At 40.8% G+C, this 22,264-nt stretch overlaps 1 protein-coding gene across 1 annotated transcript in view; it reads right to left on the bottom strand.

Annotated features, from left to right (window-relative positions):
• Positions 1-1,496: 1,496 nt before the first annotated feature.
• The window catches only part of tmtc2b (transmembrane O-mannosyltransferase targeting cadherins 2b), an 83,371-nt gene continuing 62,603 nt past the window's right edge, over positions 1,497-22,264 (bottom strand). The window contains exons 7-12 of the mRNA XM_085411620.1: positions 22,069-22,147; positions 19,269-19,390; positions 14,092-14,173; positions 11,691-11,805; positions 8,197-8,260; positions 1,497-3,860 (exon numbers count right to left, since the gene is read on the bottom strand). Coding sequence (XP_085267746.1) covers positions 3,681-3,860; positions 8,197-8,260; positions 11,691-11,805; positions 14,092-14,173; positions 19,269-19,390; positions 22,069-22,147 — 642 coding nt within the window. The 3' untranslated portion in view covers positions 1,497-3,680. The remainder of the gene's footprint in view (positions 3,861-8,196; positions 8,261-11,690; positions 11,806-14,091; positions 14,174-19,268; positions 19,391-22,068; positions 22,148-22,264) is intronic.

Here is a 22,264-nt window from a genome sequence, read left to right on the forward strand (position 1 = left end):
CATGGACGCAGACCTTCCAAGCAGAACATGTGAGAAACATCACAAGGCAGACTGCTTCGTTCACAGGGAAAGGCCCTTTACTTGTCAACGGGGTCTGAATTGTGGGACGGGTGGAATCGAAACACACCGACCATATGTGGCTCCACACTGCTACCCCTTCCATATGGCAATATTTACATGTCTCCTTTGTTGTACAAAGATCAAAGCAGAGGAAATTCATTTGAGTTGATTTTATGACACATTTTAGCAAATTTACAGGGGGCAACTTTATATACCCTGTAAAAGCTGTTCCACAGCATGGAAGATCACCCCATTAACGCTTAATACAACGGAAATTTGATGTAAAACTCAAGCTGTTGCTCCAAAGTGTGACTGGCAAAACCTTAATATCAATCTGTGACCTACACTATCAGCAATAGGGATGGGTACCGGTGTCCGGTGCTATGATGGCACCGGTTCTGACATAAACGGTAGTAACCAGACCGAAAAGCAGCGCACATTTCGGTGCTTTATTTCGGTGCTTTTTTTTTCCTGAGCTGTGATACACTTTAGATTCTAGCCAATCATTTTACGTTTCCGAGGATAGTAGGCGGGGCCAGGTACGTACGTTCTTCTAGAGCAGAGCTACAGATTAAAAATGCCCAAGGCGAAGCGGTCAGAAGTCTGGCTGTACTTCACAGCAAAATATGCAAACTCAGCAGCCTGCAACAAGTGCTTTAAGCTGATACTGTGATACTGTCAAAGGAGGTAACACCTCAAATCCGATGAAACACCTGGCGACGCATAGCGTTTTTTTTAAAGCCGAGAAATGCGCCGTATGATAGCTTGCTGCGAGACCTCACACCGAGCGCATCTACTGTGCGTGGGTTGCCTGTTATCTGACCCGGAGTTAGCAACATCCCCCGAAAACCCGAAGGGGAGAGTCCTGGCCCCTAGCCCTGCCAGTGTAGCAGAAATGATGAGGATGATGATGCAGCAGCAGCCGTTCTTCTCTGCGTGAGTCGCTTAATGTTGTCCGTGTGTAATTTACGTTGAGTAGGCTAACCACGTTATTACATTAATGCAGTAAGGTGAACTAGCAAACGCCGTCGTAGTTACATGCGGCTGTCTTCTTGTTTGATGGCAGATACTCCCTTCACCCTGGACAAAAAGGCTAAAATGACCAAAGAAAAAGTGGAAAACAGTTAAACATGAGAGGTTTTTGGATAAAGTTTGTGTTTTTTCCATTGTTTAAGCACTGCTTCCAGCCAAGAGTGATACCATATATGCCCCATAGCTGCAGAAAAGGCTAACATTGTTATCTTTTTACAAAAAACCAGCTGAACATGAGAGGTTTTTGGACCAATTTTGTGTTCTCCATCCTTTAAGCACCGGTTTGAGCACCGTTTGAGCATCGGCACCGTTTCAAAAGTACCGATTTGGCACCGGTATCGGATAAAACCTAAACGATACCCATCCCTAATCAGCAATAATGGCTGCACAGGCACTCGTCAAAGCAGAACACCATCAATTTATTGTGGAAAAACAAACAAACAGATAAGCAGACAAACAAAACAAAGAGAAACACCACTGGGAAGAAAGGTCTACTCTGGCACATTGTTCATTTTATAATACAAAAAGGAGAAAAAATGGGGCTACAAAGCTCGATAATTTATACAAATACAACAACTTTCAAAAATAAATTTTAATTTAGTAAACGCTCCGTGAACAAGTTTCTGCAATAGCCCACCGCTTGAGATCCCTGAGCAGAGACACAGAGTGAAACATTTTTTTTTCTCAAACACCTTCATTAAAACAAGCTGACAGTGTTTCTTCATAAACACTTTATATATACATGTGATAATTACACGATATGTCTGATGTGTGTGACATACGGTGCTAGGAATTAATGTGAACTGTGAATCTTCATCATAGCTAAAAACAGAACGGTGTTATAGCATTGTGACTGTAACAAATGACATAAACTCAAAAAACGTTACCATTCGTTGTAGACGCTGCTCTGTATTTACCCACGACGGGCCACATAACTGGGTATTTACTCCATAATGACCACAGGAGTAAACATAACAGCTGTCGTTTCCTTCTTTTTACATCTAAAAACACAGTACCAGCTGGTTCTGCTGCTAGTTAACACAGAGCAATAACTTAAAATGAAATAAACAAAGGACACGGATAGCTGAGAGGTTTGTGAACCAATAACAAACAAATTATTCTAAATATGGTACATGCTGATACCTCTGGGAAGGTGCTGTTTCACTTGCTGACAATAAAACAAACAAATTACACAGAATATGTACAAATGAGACTGAAAGACTGACAATGTGAGAAATACTGTAATAATGTAAAAAGCCAAACTTGCTCAGTAACGCAGTCAAATTCGTGTCTGGCTACTTTTTTGCTGCTTTCGATGATTTTTTTGATACTATACACTATGTAGGTATATATTAGAATTAATTTATACACACACGCGCACACACACACACACTAAACTTACTTATATCAACATAAAGGCATTAAAATATTTCCCTCAAATGCACCATGACTGTGCACTGTTCTGTGGTTAAAAGGTGTGCATCAGCATAGTTTTTGTATTTGGTTAGAAGAACTCCTTCATCTGCTTAAGGTCCTTACACACTTTTCTATAAAAGCTTCGGGCATGTAGCAAGGCGGTGTACCTGAATCTACAGTACCTACCTATTTTTTGTCTGTTACTTCCACAGGAAGGTAGCTTAACATTTCTATGTATAGTTTCTTAACTGCCATGGTGACTTCTTAACCAATGCAGAGAAGATCTGTAATGATAAAAACACTTCCTGCTACACTCATGAAAAAGATATTACACCTTTTAAGTCATTACAATGCAAATTTTTCTTCACTTTTTGAGCTTAACTGCCAAAATATGCTGGGTTTTGCAAAGCGGAACATTTGCAGAGGCTACCGTTGTGCTGCAATGGCTAACAAATTCAATTCCCTTTTTCAAGTTGTCACCGAATATTAGGAGAGTGCTACAAATGGTTTGCAATAATAGCAAAGTGTGTATATTCTAATGAACAAATTTCATCACCGAGACTATGAATCAGTACACAAGCTGGAGAGTTGAGATATAAATTTAAGTTGTGATTTTGAATGTTGTTAGTTCTTCATGTACTGTCTTCATGATCAAAGTGGAGTATTTGGTCAAACCAAGAACTTCATTTAATGGTGTTGGAAACTACCCGCTCCCCCCCAGTGCAGCGTTATGAGATCCTTTCCTCTCTTTTATCTCTAATATTAAATTTTACCCAGTTCAACAATTCTTTTTGAGAAACCTTTCAGCAGAATTGCTTAGTTTAAGTATAACTCATCTCAAATGTTAAAGGATGTACCTGGTCTTACTTCAAGTGCTTTAGTTATAAAGGAAAAAAAGCCTTAATTTTGAAAAAAGTACTTAAAAGTCCAAATACCACATAACGTCTGCCAAACTGTGAGCAATGATTGTGAGGAAAGCTGCTGGCCTGAGGTGTATGCGAAGCTCAGGAGTCACTAGGAGAGCTGTGTGGTACAGTCACGGCCTCTTTGAGCAAACATTCTCCCTGAGTCTCTTCCATCCTTTCTGGATGACAGGAGCAAATGAGGAGCGTGTAGGCTGTCCTTTTCCCGGGTCTGGTGTGCAGATGGCGAGTAGGCGGGATCTCTTGAGCTCAGGGGCTCGTGGTCCTCAAGCCCTGTTTCTCCATGATGTTCCACAGCTTACGCAAATTGGACTGTGTGATGGCATCATCTGGTTTTAGTTGAAGTGCTCGGAGGTAATTGGCTTCAGCTTCTTGCAGCTTCCCATTGAGGTGGAGGATTGCCCCAAGATTCATCAAAGCTGCAGGGTACTGAAATTTAAGAAGAAAAAAGAGAGCGATCTTAGTTATTTTAGGGTAAGACCAATTGGATTCAGAGATTAAGCTCAAAAGACAATGCAACAGTTTATAAACTAGTGTAGTTGGTACAAACACAGCTGCCTGGGACATAGCAAACGGGAGCTAACATACACATAAGGACAGTGTTTTAACTAGAGATATGTTTTAATAAAAAATTCAAATTTTACTACATCCACGGGCTGATAAATAATGCACATAAAGTCCATCTGTTCACACTTTGGGATGTACATAATTTAATGGAAATGGAAAAAATTAGTAACAGTAACTTGTCTCTTATGACAAAAGCAAGAGAAAATGCCAGAGGTGAGGCTTAAATAAAGAAAGAAATTTTTTAACACAGTGGTTTCTGTTCGTCTGATCACCCAGACCCTGTTTGGAGTTTGGTAACCATGCTGCTTTGCGTGTCTCTGTGTCTTGTCTGTGGCCGTAGATGTCAGAGGGAGCGACCGCGACTTTGAAGTGGGTTGAGATGAATATACTGTTTATTCCCGTTAGTGCCGAGGGGCAAAATCATCAGCGGTGCAATGAGTGAGTCATGAGGACCAAACTACAGGAAATGTGTCTGGGGTGCAATCATGTCAGAAGGATATCCAGGGCTAGGGAAGGGCCACATCTGATCACTATTTCAGTTTGAAATGTGAAAAACATGTCTAATCGTGTAGTGAGGCTACTGCTTCGGACTATTGTGATTTCTATAATTGTAATTCCTAGAATACGAGGATGTTAAAAAAAAAAAAAAAAGAAAGACTTTTTTACTATAACGATCATCACATGCACGTCTGACTTAAAACATGCATGATTATGATATTTAAAGAGGTGAACAATTTCTTTTGGTCCATTAGGTAACCCAAAGTATTTCTCTTGTTGAAAGAGCGAACGGAGAAATCATAATAGATGAAGACTGAATAGATGACACTGAATCTATATCAACATTTAAGTAACTCTCCAAATAAACAACCCCAGATGAATAACTGGACAGTTTACATTCTTATATTAATGTGAATCTGGAGTTTAAGTGTCACACTTTTAAGCACAGAAGCTCTCCTAAGAGTGTTAGCCTTTGTCTCATATATTCCCAACTACGAGGAATTGTGTGAACGATGCCGTTTGCTGGACTGTTCGCTTACAAAACATTTCACAGTTTTTCCAGTGCCAGAGTAGGATGAGTGATGCTCCATGCATGATCTCCATTTTAATGAGAAGGAGAGTGCTTTTCTCTTTGGCAGAATTCAACCAGTATAGCCCAACTATACCACAGTCCCCTTGAGAGAAAACCATTTTCTGCTGTAAACACATTCAATTCAATTCAATTCAATTCAATTCAATTCAATTTTATTTATATAGCGCCAAATCACAACAAGTAGCCTCAAGGCGCTTCATAGATACAGAGAAAAACCCAACAATCATATGACCCCCTATGAGCAAGCACTTTGGCGACAGTGGGAAGGAAAAACTCCCTTTTAACAGGAAGAAACCTCCGGCAGAGCCAGGCTCAGGGAGGGGCGGGGCCATCTGCTGTGATTGGTTGGGGTGAGAGAAGGAAGACAGGATAAAAGACATACATAAAATGTAAAACATAGAACACATGCATGGCCCAAAGGAAGGACTGACACGACCAAGACCTCTACTGTAGCTCGTTGGAGAGGGTCTTTCTTTTAATTTAAAGCATCCTGGCAAAACTAAATTTGTTCTGCTAGCAGCCAGGGTTCTTGAATTTAATGGCTGGGGTAGTTCTGAGGCACTCTAAATTACCTTCTTTTTGACCCATCATTGGATGTTTAAATCATAGAATAACCGCCAGGCTTCAGTTTACAAGTTGGTGCATTTTAAAAGTCTGAAAATTGTGAGCCAAAGTATTTTTTCTTATACAGATGGACACAGTTGACAGTGACAGTGACGACACATAAACGGAGCCACAATGTATTGATGTATTGTGTGTTAACAAAAAACAAAAAATGTCATTGCCCCAGTCTCTAATACATGTGTGAGTTCACTGAAGCAGGTGGGCAGTAAGACTTTAACAAACAAACTCTGTCCAGTCAAAGTCAGGGTTTGAATGGATGGATCCTGGAGAATAGAAGTAAATGTTTTCCAGAAAGCTAACAAAGCTTGTATTCACACTTTTTACCGCTCCCCAGGACACTTGCTGATGAGTGGTGTAACACGTGAAACACTGTGCAGTGACTCCTGGGTAGAAAATCCACAGAGTGCTGGTTTTCTTCTTAGCACAGCTGCAGCATAGCTTCAAAGATTGCTCTTTTCACCCATGCATAACTTAGCAATCCCTGAATTTTGTTTCCCTCCTAAGTCTACCCTGCAGACTCAAAGCTAAAGACTACTAAAAGCCTTTGCTTCTCCCCCTTCTTCATATATCTAAGCCGTTTGTGATTTATACCCCCGTTTCTGCATTCTTCCTAGCCCTTGCAACACACTGCAGAACACTGGCTTGTCAAAAGCTTTTATTTTTTTCTCATTTCCTGCTGCTCTGTAACCTCTCTGCCTCCCCACCCTCGCTGAAATAGGCATGCAGGAGCAGAGGCATGTCCAGATGCAGAGCATATTAGCCTAGACTGTAAAGCAACATATGCTATAGAGGTTGTGAATGTTCAGTGTAAAACCAGGTGTTGAATGACCTGGCTGCAATGACTTTAAATAGCCATTTAAGCAAAGACTATCCATATAAAGTTGGAAACTTTGAAAGGGCAGATGTCATAGGTTATAGAGAGCAACTGATGCTAAGCAAGCATCCAACCCGATTTAGTTTATCTAGATTGAGGGAACTGTAGGACTGTTAAATCCTTTGAATGGAAGGAAGTGTCCTCTCTCCCTGAAAGCAAGCAGACATATGTGCCTAATATAAAACACCAGGGCCTTTGGAGAGCAAAGAGTCAAGTCGCAGTAAAGCATGAAATGACAAATGAAGATAGACAGCGTACGTGGCTTAAGTCAAATCACATTGGAAAGAACAAAGGATACAGGTAAGGAAGATGGATGAAGATGCTAAATTATAATAATGCCTCAGCTGTAAAGTAACACAAATAACAAAAAGTTTCCCAAAAAGTGGACCCGACAGGGGCAAAACGATGCAACTGCATGTGGACGAGGACTACGGAGTACACAAACATCTCGAGACTTTAATTTACAGACAAACTGAACAACACTGACACAGAAATGGTGTTGTGTGTATTTCATACACTCTCCAAACAGTTTGAAGCCAACTTGTTAACTCCAAACTGGCTGTAGTTGTGTATGTAAGAGTCTGTTATGGATTAATGACAAGAACCTGATGTGAGACTCCACAAAATCGATGTGTTATCGATAATGAGTTTGTACTCTTTAAACCTTTCAGAACCCAGTTATGCTTTAAACATGCTCATAAATCATCCTGTCATATATCAAAACTGCAATATTTGATGTACAATACCGACGGGTTTCATTAAAAGCAAAAAATGTATAATTATTATTATTGTTATTTAAAGAACAGTATTTCACATCTCGTTCCTCACTTAGCTGGGCACACGGAAAACACAGCAGCTCTACCTCGGTCTATTGTCGGCAATGTGGAGCACAATAAGCGGCCTATAAACATCTAATCAACGCTGGCTGTGCATTTTGGGTGGAGGCAGTTAACAGTAATTATTTAGACATCAGAAAAAGTATCAGTGGGAACGGTCAGGGATCTGAACAGTTACGCTCTTTGAATTTCGTCATGTATGGAAAAAACATCGAATTCCTCTGTTATACTCAAGTTTTGGTTGCTCCATTTGTCAGTATTTGTTTGTGTTATCCCAGGGTTTATGTGGTCCTAACACTAGACTTTGCTTTGTCTGTATATCATTGTTCAGATATAGTTGATCATTAATCCCAAACTGATTTCTTTTAATCAAGACGCAGGAATAAACAGGGTGACCACATGCCAAACATACTTTGCTCCTTCTGTGACCCTCACTTAAACAACTTGACCCTCCCTGTCAGAGCTCTCAAAGACTGGATCCCATTCATTTTCAAGACGTCACAGTCCCCTGACTCAGTGTTATTATCATTATTCTTTTCATTCTGCTTACCCTGGCCTGTCCTTTGAAGTTGGTGATGGATGTTGGACAAGCAAATCTCTGGGCATAGTAAAAACCTAGCATTCATCTGTCTGAGCTCCATTGACAATGCATGGTGTTGTGCAAAAGCAGATCAGAGAGTAATAATACTGGAAAGCCACCCAGACTGCGATTGCGCATTGTCCATCAGAGTAAATAGTAACGGGGGAAGATTAGCTAGCTGTGGTTTTACTCACGTTGGGTCTCAGGCTCGCTGCTTGTCCGTAATACTTCTCGGCTGCCTCATTTAGGCTGGCTTGTCTGCAAAAGGAAAACAGAGAGGCGGTCATTACTCATTTTTATTGCTGCTGGCTTCGGATGAGGCCTTGAACCCCTCGTGTTTACTAGCGCTCGAGGGTCAGTGAGAAAGTAACACAGAGGAACAGCATGAGGGATGAGAAAAGCCAATCCAATCGCCCGTAGGCTTCTCGTTCGATAGCATCTTTCGATAACATCTGTGCTGAGCAGTGCACTGCAAGCACTTTCTGTTCTAATTGAACCTTGAGGTCAGGACATCTAGTTCATTGCATACCAAGAAACCGAGGCTCATCTGGAATATTCACTGTACATATCTGTTTACATTTAGTCTGGAAAAATGTGGGTTGCAACACTTGATAGATATTGCGATAGTTAAACTGTGCAAACACCATTAAAAGAGAAACGTAATCATACCATCAATAAAAACCCCAAAACCAAAACAGAACAGCAGAGCGTACAAACTGAATGCTCCAAAATATGCTGCATATGCCAAATTGTGACAAAAAGGATTTTTGAGCAGATGGCTTGTCGGCATGAGTCCCTGGAACCAGAAACACACTGTTCCTGACACGAAAACTACAGTTACAACACGGCTGCATCATCTTCTTTCATAACCCACTGTACTACTGCACATAAGCCGGTGGCTCCTCGGTCACAAAACACTTCCTGTTGTTAACTTTCTGGCATATCAGAAATCACCTTTATGACACACAGCTTCAGGCTGTGCCCTTATGGTAACAATTGCCCAATTAAAAACAATTTAACACTGACATAGTCAAGGACGGAGTCAACAGCGGCCGGCTGTGGAGCCCCTTAAGTCAGAATGATCAAAGGAAGCGAAGCTTTTATAGCCATGCTTTCATTTAGGCTGTCGTGCTTTATTATGAGATCGTCATCTGCGTAGTTCCAGAGAAAAGTCTGGACCTGCGTATACATCTATGTTTGGTTTTGTGAAATCTTAATCCTTTAATTTTAACAGATGAAGGAGATGATTTATAATTCAGAGTTAGAAAAAAATACCTATACCTTATATTTTATATAGCAGGAAAAGAGCCTCCAGAAAAACAATGCGATGCAAATAGCTTGTAGCTCTCTGAGGCTAATGTTAGCTACATACTGGTGTTAGCTAAATGCTAATGTTCTGACGGGTGTCCACGTTTAGTGATCATTTGGTGTCAGTCCATTCCAGTTCACTTCAGCTTACGCCGTGAATAAGAAGATCATTGTGGTGCTATAGAAAAAAATCCCCCCAGTCAGTCGTCGTTCTTCCTCTCAAGACTGTTTGTACAAAACTTTATGGTAGTTGTTGATATATTCAAGTCTGTGACCACAGTGGGTCAACTGACACTGCCAAAGTGTTGTAAATGGATCTTAAATAAGTTATACGTTGTGTTTGCTTACATATTCAGATATACAGAAGAATACGCTATGGCTGGGTTTCTCCCTTTTTTGTTTCAGAAAGAAGCATTTTACATTCCAACAGGGATCCAAACACCAACTCGAGTTGCTGAATTTGTCCTGAGATTATAAATGTGGCTTTCACATCCAACCACAACCATATGTTTGTTTGCCAGCATAATATTTAGAAAGCAGATCCTTCAGAGATGAAAAATGCACAAATCTAATTCCATAATATCATTATCACATTTATAAACACATTAAGAGAGGAGAACTGGAAAGCTGCCACACTGTAACCAGCAGAGCTACAGGACCTCCTAGAGCCGTCTGACTGTGGGTTGTGAGAGCACTGTAGACAGTGAAGGCCGACCATTGGAATAGGAGCTATTGTAAGTCTATACCAGCACAGGAACTGCGAGAGAGGCTGATGACAAAAACAGGCATTAATGAAATAAAAAAATAATAAAAAGTTCTTGTCCATAATTAAAAACCAGTGATCTTGTTGTCTAATAATGCCACCTAAAAAAAGGAGATCACAACAAAGACAAATTCTGCTTTTAAGCCTGACATTGGGCTGCAATTTCAACACTTAGTTGCAGTCATCAAATATTTCACAAAATTTACATTTGGTCTCATAGTCGGTTTAAGATTATGGCACGATAGCAGCGTACAGTACTAAGGGGTTATGGTATGAGGTAAACTGCGTGTGGATAAAGTGCTTGTGTGTTTTATAATGTTTGCTTTTCCCAGGGCTGCCTTTGGAAATCTACAGATTGTACTTTACTCTACGACTTCACAGTGTAATTTTTCACTTTCACTGGCATTTGACATACTCATGGGAAGTACAAGCATGTACCTCTTGGCCTTACTATTGCCCAACTTTTCCTGTCCTACATTCGTAGTGAAAAAAATAAAAGAACTCTTAAAACGAAGCAGATGAAAATTATTAGTTTGAAAGAAAAATAGTCAAAACCAAAAGCCCAAAGGGGTAATAAACGACATTTGCAAATTTGAGAGCTACTGCTCCCCCTTTTAATCTCTTCCCCTCTCCTGTGCAGATTCACTTGTGTCCCCACCAACCGATGGGCTTTCCACATCTACGTCCAAGACAAACACATAAAGAACACGAGCTGTGGAGGGAGTGAGACCCCATGCCAAGCAGGCGGAGATGAGTTCAACCCGAGCGCTGCTTGATGCTCACTTAGCTGCCAGGAGTTTGGACTCTAGGAGAGGCTCTCTACGCCTGAAACCGTTGGTGGTGAAGATACTACACGATCAGCAGAGGTACGCTGAACAAAGCTGAGTGGGAGTGCACTGATGTACTCTTAAGCACAGTAACTTTGCAGATCTCTGGTGAGTCCAGCGAAGCACTTGTCCACGAGTTATCTTTCTTTACAGCTGGCAGTCGTAGTTTTGACAAATATGCAGAGAGTTGCCCACGGTGACTAATTAAACAAGGAAATCGCTACACTGGCTAATATAAAGTTGGAGGTTTATTCAGGGGGAGGGGGGAAGCATTCAGTAAGTTGGCACATAGCTGTATTTATACAATCCCACACATGGCTCTCATTCACAAACAACAGTTTGTGGGCTTTCCTGCTTAGCCTCAACAGCTGAACTTTGCACTAATTTGTAATTATGCGCTCAAATATGAGCACTGGCCAGTGATGGAAGACTGAGACAGAGTGGTATATGTAATTTGAGAGACAGCCCTCTGAGATATATAGCTACACTACGCACTAAGATAAACCAGGAGTTCTAGAGCTGGCACTGCAGCAAGCGAAGAGGATTACAAAGTATAGCCAAGTAAATCACAGAGGCTGAGGAATGGTGTAAGCCCCTGGATAAAACGTGCAGACAGTAGACCTCCCTCTCTCATACACAGCTTTCTTTCTACTCAGCCACAGAAAACTGTGGCCCACCCATCTCATCTAGGCAGAATAAAATACATCCAGTGTCTTTATGCATGCTCTTGCACTAAGGAAATCATCAAACCTGAAGAAAGAGAAAAAAATCACGCCAATCAAAAACATACCTGAGCATGTGGGCTGCATTGAAGACCACATCAAATTCCCCACTGTCAAGGCGTGCAGCTGTCTTTGCCATCTCTGCTGCTTCAAGCAGCCGTGACTCTTCCAACAAAAACTGACCTGGCAGGGCAGAAGGGAACAGCACCATTATTAAAACACTTTGGGATCCCCACAGGGGCACGTAGGGATACACGGCCTCGCAGTGTTTCTTTTGGCCTGGGCAGAGGGACAGACTAGTCTGCACTTGTGACAATATGATGAAACATTAAATATAAGTGCAGCATAAAATCTCTCCTTGGCCATCTTTCAGACTCATTTGTTCAGATTATCAGCCTTGATAGATCTGTTCCCTTTGGATAAAAATGTTTTCAGCAGGAGGGTTATGTCTTATTACGGGTGCGCCTTCCTTGCAGTTAACCTCTGTGGACCAGCCTAATGAGAGGGGATTATAGAAGCCTGACAAGGCCGAGTGCGGGGCGGACCCCTCGGTAAGAGCCAGGTTTAGGGGGAATTAATACACTGTTGATTTTGGTAAGCTGTGCCAGGATGCTAAACCACCAAGTGAACCCAAGCGCATTTTTTTAATAACTGTGGATGAAACTGGAGCCTTTAGTGCAGGACAAGGCAAGAGCTGTATTTTAAGTGAGTTTTTAGGCTGCAACTGTGCACTAAAAACCTCCAGATCTGCAGTTTTGCACTGTTTTTGATAAATGAAATCAAATCTGTCAGAGACAAACACATCAACTAATAAAACGGACCCGACTTTGATACACAACAGCAAAAATAATATGCTTTTACTTAAAATATAATAATTTTTATCTTTTGCATTATTTCTTAATTGGAGAAAGTACGGCTGTACGACTTTGTCAGTTTAAGCTCATACCCAGATTGTGAGCGGGCTAGCTAATGCTGGAGGACAGATTTCTACGTTTTGGGGTTTTTTCTTTCCTTCGAGCAACACGAAAAAGAACTCGGGCTAAGTAAAAAAACTTATGTTATTTATGTTGAGTATCCTAACAGTTAAAACTAACATTAACACTATATTATTTACAGATTATGTTACACAGTGTATAGAAAGAGAATTAAATGGGACCAAGACCTGACCCCTGGGGAACGCCACGCGAGGTTTTCATGTGACAATTAGGCTGGACAAGAAATAAATAAATGCATGCGTAATTAATTTACTTGACCCTTTAATTTACTAAGTAGTTGGAAATGCAAGTCTAAACATAAAAGTATCACCTATTAATACTATTCCCAGGCATATATGACTCAATTCTTCAATGGAAGTAATTCATTTACCTTAGTAACCAGCAGAATAGATGGATGAAAGCAATAATCAGCTAACTTCTTTACTTATTACATATTTTTTTTAACTAAAATTCAAAAGCCCCAAATGAGGCAGTACACTTCTAATAATGCTGACTGAAACTCCATTTGTAGCAGGATAGTGTATGCCTTTTTTAATACATAGGAAAAAACACATCACTAGCATTGCTGCCTAAGGCAGGCAAGTGAAAATGATCAAATAAACACAGCTAAATTAAATTCATGATTTTTAGTGCACTCTAAGACCTTTTTTGAAGAGTCTTCTTCAGGCCTGAGGACACTCGGTCTCAGAAACAAAAAACATTTTGAAAAACAAACAACTTAGTCAATCTAAAGTAATGAAAACCCAGCAGTATATGGCAGATCTGATGTGTTTAGCTGTGAATAGATATATTTGTAAATTAAACCATAGCTGTGATCTGAACAAGAAATAGAAATTAATTGCTGCATATTTTTACTTGGGCCAACAGAAATAAGATAAATGATGTTATATGGATGTTCCATATGGATATTATATCTCCTTTATTATTAGTACCGTTTAGTAATTTCTTGAAATAACACCGTCTCTGTGCTCGGATCAATGCAATCCATATCCTGATTGGCTGGATAATTAACCTACACACACAGTACTCAACAAAATGCAAAAATCCACCATTAACCAATTTCCTTAAATGTCACTTGCGACCTGGTGATCACAAAGACAAGGCTTTAAATGCTTTTACAAACTCAAAGGTACTATGAAAGAAATTAAATCCAGGAGGTAATACTGCTGATTAATGGAAAGCTTGAGAAGAGGCATATGCTAAAATTGTCACGTTCTGTACACCCATCAAATCAGTGAACAATCTAAGGAAATCAACCCTGCTTCCTGTGACTCTCGACTAATCAAAAAGAATAAAAACAGAAATGGCAGAAGGGTCAGCCAACTCTGTTGTACAAACAACCGGCTAAGGTGCACAAGTGCTCGTCTTGCACAAGTGCAGCATGTATGCGTGAAATTTCCAAATCAAATATTTGAAATGTAAAAAGAAATCTGGTGTGAGTCAGACTGGAAGGGAAATATATATCCGTGCTTACCATAATGCATGTAGCAGTTGCCTTTTGTGGGATCGAGTTGGATGGCCTTGAGGAAGTACCTCTCCGCTTCTGTTTTCTGCCCCTGAGAGAGATGGATTAAACACAGTCATTATTGTTTCAACTGCTCCTCAAAGCTACTCAGTCTAAAAACACCACACTCGACTCAACAGCCAAAATACCTCTGTGTATACCTAATGTCCCTCTTCCAACCACAGACGTACTCTAACAATAAATCTTAACAAATAGACACGAAACACACGGATCGCTACTGTTACTCTGTCAGGCTCATGTGTCGTCCCACAAAAGCAGACGCTGTCACGTTTAGCACAGCAGACCAGACAGGGTAAAGTCTCATTCATTAAACATATTATCTTTGCAAAGAGCACTTCCGGAGCATAGCTGCAGATTGTCAGTGTGTGTGGCCTAACTGCTATTAAACAAGACAGTGAGTAGCGAAGAGGAGAAAACAGAAAGGCTTGTGTCTATAATGCCCCAAGTACAGGTGTACTGCACACAAACACATATGATTTTTATTTTTGTTTTTATGTTCCAGAAAGAATCCATACCGGAGGGGGGGGCGAGCATAATATGATGTGAAGAAGACACACTGAAGCCCTGCAGACCGCAAAAGCTTCCTCAGGCCCTTTACACTGTGACATGTAACCAATCACAGCTCTAACAGAACCGAGCAGCTGGCCAATAGAAGTGCCAACTGGGACTCTGACACATCGCTGATCTCAGTTGGGCACCAGATGTCATCTGATCAACAATTAACCATGTGCACTCATCGATAAAAGCTGATGCATTAATAATGCAGCCATCAGTATGCATTTGAGAGAGAGATAAAGCCTTCTCATGAAGACTAATATACTAAGGCATTACTGGATTATGCAAAGCCAGTAAAAACAACGTGAATGAGTGGGACACTTAGCGCAGAACTTCAGTTCAGTCATACAGAAGGAATGGGCCCTATATCGTATTAATGACTGCAGACTTCATTTTCAGTGAGCGGTAGATTCAATAAATACAGAAATTTCTAATGTAAACATCTGAGTGTAGTTTCCATTGATGCTGCAGAAAATGAAGCCTGTGCCAAGGACACGTTTAACAGAGCTGATTGAAGTTTTATTCTGAAAAGCATCACTTTTGTGTATTTTTATACTTATATTCACAGATGGGGGAATGCAGACATTTTACCGCCAGCTGCTTTTTTCAACAAAGACCTACAGTTATTAAACCTCTACAGCTTAAACTTTGACAGACTGAAATGGGTTTTAGGTCTAAGTGCATGAAAGATGTGGGCTGTGACACATTAAGAATATTAACAGAGACCATACACAGAATAAGCGAGATGTTGGTAGGACCTCAAAAATGTAACAACTTTTTTCTTTTTTTATTACTTGTTAAAAAATCATTTATTATAGGTCAAAATTAATAACTGTGCTACCCTTTTTAATTTCACCGAATCCCCTTAATCAGACGAAATGATTATGATTATGATTATGAGTGGCAATAAATAGGAATAGCTTTCATCTAAGGTACGACCAATGCAGCACGAGAAAGGGATGGAAGGAACCTCTGTTGGTCTTCCTTGGTCTCTTGTGTTCTGGGGGCCTCTGGATGTCTGGAGTTTTGATCTCCTCCACACCTGCTTCACGCCCTGGAGGACGGGGCTGTGGCCCCCCCCACACCCTCTAGCAGATCATTACATGAAGGAACCTTTTAAAAAAACAAAAAACAAGCGCGTCCATGCTCACAGGTGTACACACGGGTGATCACACCCACAAACTACACCCTTTTTGGCTCCTACCTCAAAGCACACTGTGTTCTGTTGATCTTATGTGCTGCACAATAATGTTTAATATTTAGTATTTACTGTCATATTCCCATATGTCATTGTGATGTTGTTTATTCTATTACTCTTGTTCTCTTCTGCTTGCTTTCTTTTTTCTTTCTCAGCAGGTGATCCAGGTGATTGATATATGCATTTTTTTTTCTCTGCCCGTTCTGTTGGTTTTTGTCTTTTGCCCTTCTCCCCCGTCCCTCTTCTCAGCTGTTTCTCTTTCCCTCTTTCTTTCTCCCCTTCTTTCCCCCAGTCAAGTCTGTCCCGTATTCAGTAAGTGAAAATAAAATAAACAATAAAAGGTGAATCAAATGGACCATTACGGCAAGGCTGGGATGGTCAGTTTGGTAAAGTAAATCCGTTGGGCATCTTTCTTTGCCTTTAGACAACAATTCTGATGGCAAAAGAGCCAAACGGGACAGGCCAAAAAAAAAAAAAAAAAAAAAAAAAAGGGATGGAAGGAACCTCGTCTATAAATGATGACTGTACTCTGTTTATTACTCCAGTAAACATATCACTTCATTGGTCATTGTAAAACAGTTAATAAAGCAGGATGTGCTTTAGGACATGAGCTAAAGGTGTAACCAAGTCGCTACCATGTGGAGATATCGTATCTTGGCTTTCTCAGCAAACTAAAAGATAGTTTGATGTGGCTGTTTAGGTTTAATGGTAAGTAGAATCTGTTTAAAGTCTGTTTGTCATTGTCCAACACTAGTTTAGCATGCAAACATACAAACATCTGCTGAGTACATGGGAATACAGCTTTGTCAGATATCTACTTATTAAGCAAGGTGACTTATTGTGCAATATTCTCCTGTTTGTCGCACACTCGCTGAGCTCAGTTGCGCACGCCTCACACCTCAAATCTCCTGATAACATTGGGCAAACTGCAGATGCATCCCTGGCTCTGTGAGTGTCGAGGTTATTATGAATGAAACCTGTACTGTATTAGTTGTGGAAATGACAAGTGAATGACTGAATCCAATATTGTGAGCATTATAATTATAATTATGCACAACCAACAACACATCCTGCTTCTTTAGGGTGTCGGTGAAGGTGCAGGGGGGTCAGCAGGGCTGAGCATGCAATACTGATCTGTGTGATTAACTCTCCCTTTCTTCCCCTGTTTGTTCTTCTCACCATCCACGCCGTCTCTTTGCTCTCTGCGCCTCAGCAGCCACAGAAAGGCTCGCTCCGCCACCCACCACTCACCCTTCTCTGACCCTGCTGCTAAACCTTATATTGCAGCCTCTCCCAGAGGGATCTGAACCTCAAAGTCCCTGACAGCATCTGAAGTGTCTTCATCGCTCACAGTTGTTGCACAGGGAGGGCAGAGGTGGGAGGTGACAGACGGCTGCTCTTCCTGCACTGCTTTGGATCACATTAAACGCCGGAGTCGGTACATATTAAACAACAGCCTGTGTTCACAGGTAACATTTGTCTGACACATTTCAATAAAATCTTTCAGAAATTCCTTTAAAGAATAGAGTCACTGTAAGCCTATCCAAGTAAGTTAGATCCCGTCTTTGATCGCACTTTCATTTGCACTCAAGGGATCACAGGGGTTCAAGACCCCTAAACCATCCATCATGGTCAGAGAGCTACAGAGATTTATCCCCGAAGGTTTGAACTCTACTTTCCCCCAAATCAATAACACTTTCCTAAGTTTCTCCTCACAGCTCACAGACTTCTTCTCTGAATCAACTTTACCAAGTCTTAATACTCTCCTTTAAAGTATTGAGTTATTCCCTGAAACCATCCTTGCTGATGGGTTTTGGTTCCATTGAATTTTTCACAGGGATCATGTCAACTTAATAAGTGAGTTTTATCTGCGTTGCCAGTTGATCTATTCTTTCAGCTGGCAACCGGTCAGCGGACAGAACGGCAAATCAATCCACCGCCAGTGTGCAGAGGACTAATAACAATGATCCACAACTGTACAGCACTTCAGCAACTCAGATGAAAGACAGTTTGTGGTTTTTCTGAAGACTCAAAAAATGCAGAAGCAGTCGGCCCGTCCAAGCCTACAGTCTATACAAAACACACGAAAAAAAAAAGACACATTCTTTGTTTTTTTCTTTAGGGGTATATGCCAAACTATTTCCTGGCTGGGTTCAGTAACTTTTGGCACATAAAAATGTTATAACACCACAAAGTGTGGTTTTTACACCTCAGTTTTTGTATGGATTAAACAGCCCAAAAATAACGTGTTAATTAGTGATCCCCGAAGCCAAGCTTTTTATTTCCAATTCATGTGCTATGCTATGCTCACTAGCTACTGGCAGTAGCCAGTGCCATGCAGATATATAAGTGGTAACTGACTTCAAGTTTATTTCCAAGGCTTTTGGTTTTATATGTGTTGACACAAAAAAGGGTAACATTATGTCTAAAAACTGTGGAAAAATTGGTTTGCCTGTTAAATTCCTCCACCTATCAGTGAGGATATTCACAAAATGATGATTGAGGAAAAACTATAAATGAAACAAACTTGAAAAGAATTCTGTTTCCATGGAGGAAATAAAAAAGGGGCAGGAAGAGTGCAGCCGTTTGCTGGAAATCCAGATATCACTGCTGCCGGCTCCTCTCATTAGGGCCCAGGCAGTGGATGAAAGGGGTGTCTGCTGAACACAAGGCCTCCACCCTTTTTTTGACCTTCTAAGCAAGCCTCTGTCTGACTTGTTTATTTGTCTTCTGACAGTCCTTTTCAGATCAGACTACTTTTTTTCTCAGCTCTTTTCCGAGTATGTACGTCTTGCTGCAGTCGATCACCGAACGACTGCACGACCAGCTCCTCATAAACTCAAGGACTCTGGAAACTGCTCCTATACTGGAGACGCCTCCATTTTTTTCATTAGTAAAACACAAGACAGGTTTCACTTTCACTTGCTGACCTGGAAGATGCCGGGCAGTGTTAGCTTTCTTTCCATTTAGTGTAGAGATTCGAGCGCTCTCTAGGCAGTTGATTAAGAATACTGTTTTAGTAGCTTCTAGTAACACATTAAAGATGCAAATGTGGAGGCACGACAAAATCAGGAAGTCATTTCGTTTGATTAAACTTTACAGAGAAGCTAAAATGACCCCGAGGACATCAGTGTGTTTGTTTTGCCCTGAAACTTGATGTATTTGCTCCAAAGCAAAGAAAGATGCTATAAAACAGCAAAAGTAGAAATTAACTTTAAATTAATCTCATAAACCAAACACTAAATGTGGGATACACCTTTAAATAATAAAGTTGGTCGCAGGGTAGTGTTTAATCAGAACACTCACTAGAACGTATGATAGCAAACTGAATGGAAACACAGATAAGGGAGGATCAAAACAAAAACAACGTTACCGTCATTGCGAGAAGTTTCCCATAAGTGAGATGTGCAGGAATGTGGTCTGGCTTGGCTCGCAGCGATTCTCTGTACCAAAACTCAGCCTCAGTCAGCTTATTCAGTCTAATGTAGGCCTCTCCTGTGATGGCAAAGACAGCGTCACATGAGGGATCAATTCAAGTGTCAGAGGGTAAAACATCACACAGCTGTCTTTTATTCTTTTGATTTTTATTACAGGGAGGCAACAAATTCAGACTATAATCCAGTCATCAAACTTAATGATTTTTCTTCCAGCACTTTCATCATATTTTAAACACATGGAGTAATAAGAGGCTTTGGAGGATGTTGCAATTGCTTAAACATGTTAGATTCATACTGAAGAAATTATTTATGCTCTTATTTCAGGGTTTTTCCTGAAGTAATTCATTTCAGCTAAGTGTGCTTGATTATAGCAGAAATTCACCGTAATGCTTACAGAACAATAGGACAAGATTTCTCCCGTTGTCCTCCTTCACTCTTCCTGACCTGTCAGACATCATCCGATACCTCCCCCACCACCACATCTGACCCTCTGCCTGCTAAAGCAACACCTGAAATAACAAAGCTATCCAGCAACCCTCGCATGGTTGGAAAAAACTGACTGGCTGGTAACGCAACACAGTAAAAATCAACATCATGATGTATTTAGGGGGAAAGTGTGAATAAAGCCCACTTGTTAAAATATGACTTGTAATATGGTTTATATTTCAATCTACACCAAGTCTTATGAACTGCCAAATGACTGAAAGAGTTGTTTAGACAAGAGGAGACTGAGGTTTGAATTCAGTGGGGATTCAGATTAATCGCTTTACTGAAAAGACAGCGATAAGCAACAGGTGACATACGCCTGCCCACAGCCTTTTAGTCTCATGAAAACACACCTCCTCATATAAGTGATAACATAGAGATACCTCTTTCACACAGACGCATGCATGCATGCATGTAAATAATGCAAATACATATTAATTTTATTCCAAAACATGTTAATATGTTATTTTTTCTCCAGTTATAGAGTGTAGTGGTTTACACATTTGGTTAACTAGTGAAAGATCCCTGTTCTGATGATGAGAGGAGCCAAAAATCCCTTTGGGGTTGTGTCAGGTGTAAAAATCCAACATGCAGCGCTACCTGCTGCAGCAATCCCGTGTGTAGCTATTATTGCTCTACCATTACAGCCTCATGCTGCATGTTTCCATCAGATTGTAGCTACATAATAACAAAACTCCCATCAACAGCAGAGTGGATTAGGCAGCATTACACCAAGCTTTCCATTTCCATTGGGTCATAATGAAAACCTCTGTGTGTAAAAGTCCTACACCGGTGGTTATTTTAAATGTATATACTGAATTATTAGTTCGAAGGTTAATAAATAATCATCATGTTTATATAGAGGCTTATCTAACCTGCAGTGACTTATAGCTAATCCAAGGTGCTGAGCTGTTTAAAAATGCACATATTGGTCCATTTTGACACGACCTCTTCCTATATTGATTGGCTTAAAAGCAGCCAAATTACTTGACTCCATTTCCTGGCAGCAGACCTCTGTACCTCTGAGATTAGCACAAACATTAACGTGCAATTAGAAGTGACATCGAATCCAAGGAGCTGAAAACCAGCTCCTCGGAGTGGAACATTCCTCAGCCAACCAGAAAGAGCTGGAGCGAGACCAGCAGGGTACAGATTACCACCCAGGTCCGCCTCTGATGAAAGCTTCTGCTCCTTGGCGTCTGACAAACAGCATGAGAGCAGCGCAGTGAGTGAAACTGAAAATAGATATGAGCAGGTGTGCCAAATGTGCAAATCAGCTCAGCGAGGAAACAACGCTAAGCTGCAGAAATCACAGATCTGTGGCTCGGTGCCTCCATTACAGGCGCAACGCTGCTCCTTAATGGGGCCTGAAGCTTTCATCAACATTTTGACATAATCTCAGGAGCTCCGTCGCATTGCATTTTGCCAACACATAAGCAAACCTGTGGCACTGCCTAGTCTGGATTACTTATTGTTCCAGGTTTTCTGTGTGTGTGTATAAGTAGCCTCATATGTGTGTGTGTGTGTGTGTGTGTGTGTGTGTGTGTGTGTGTGTGTGTGTGTGTGTGTGTGTGAGAGAGAGAGAGAAAAACAAGCAGGAAGGGCAGAGAAAAAAGAAAAAGCAATGGAGTGCACAGATATAATGAGGCTGAAAGCAGCTGTTCTACAGCTGTAATGCAACAAGCTGGGTTGCTCTTGCAGTGAAAAGCATCTGTTTAACATGACATTGTAAAGCTTCCGATTGTCTACCTCTGTCTAACTGTATGAATCAGATCACACACTGCCTTCGTTCCTTTAAATTAGCACAGTTTGCTATACGTGTATTTATCTAACTTTTGTTTTTGACCCCCCAAAAAATCTCAGCAACACCAACAGAAATCCTGCTTTTGGCTCGTATTACTAATTTTTATGACACCGTGCCTTACAAATATTTTTTCTTTCTTTCTTTTTACAAGATATTATGGACCTGAATAGTGATTTTTTGAAGTTTTCATGTTTTACTGCCTTTTATAGTAGCCTGCTCTGGAAATCTCAGATCTTTAATGTTTATGCAAGGAATAAAGAAATATAGTCCAAAATAATACACAATATGCAGGAAGTACACGGCCTTTGTACTTTTCTTGTGTTTTGTGAAGCATAAATGTGTGATGACCAGCTGATAATACCTCCAAGACCTCCACAGACTTTTTTCTTCCACAGTAAAAACGGTATCTATTACGCTCATGGTCCTGAAACACGAGCAGCTCTTACCCATCATGTTGTAGAGGCTCTGCGGTGCAAACTGTCGCGGCATTTTCTGTATCGCTTCTTTAAACACAGAGAGGGCCTCCTGTGAATGAAACACACAAAAAAGAAGGTTTGGGACGTTTGCATTAGAGAGCACAGAGACCCCGCTAGAGAAGCCGGCTCTGGGGTAACTCGTCATTCCTCCCATGCAGCCGGGGCC

The sequence above is a fragment of the Rhamphochromis longiceps genome, linkage group LG7 (genome assembly GCF_057381845.1).
Source record: "Rhamphochromis longiceps isolate RC_006_pf linkage group LG7, R_longiceps_female_GT1.1, whole genome shotgun sequence".
In the NCBI taxonomy this organism is placed as follows: Eukaryota; Metazoa; Chordata; class Actinopteri; order Cichliformes; family Cichlidae; genus Rhamphochromis; species Rhamphochromis longiceps.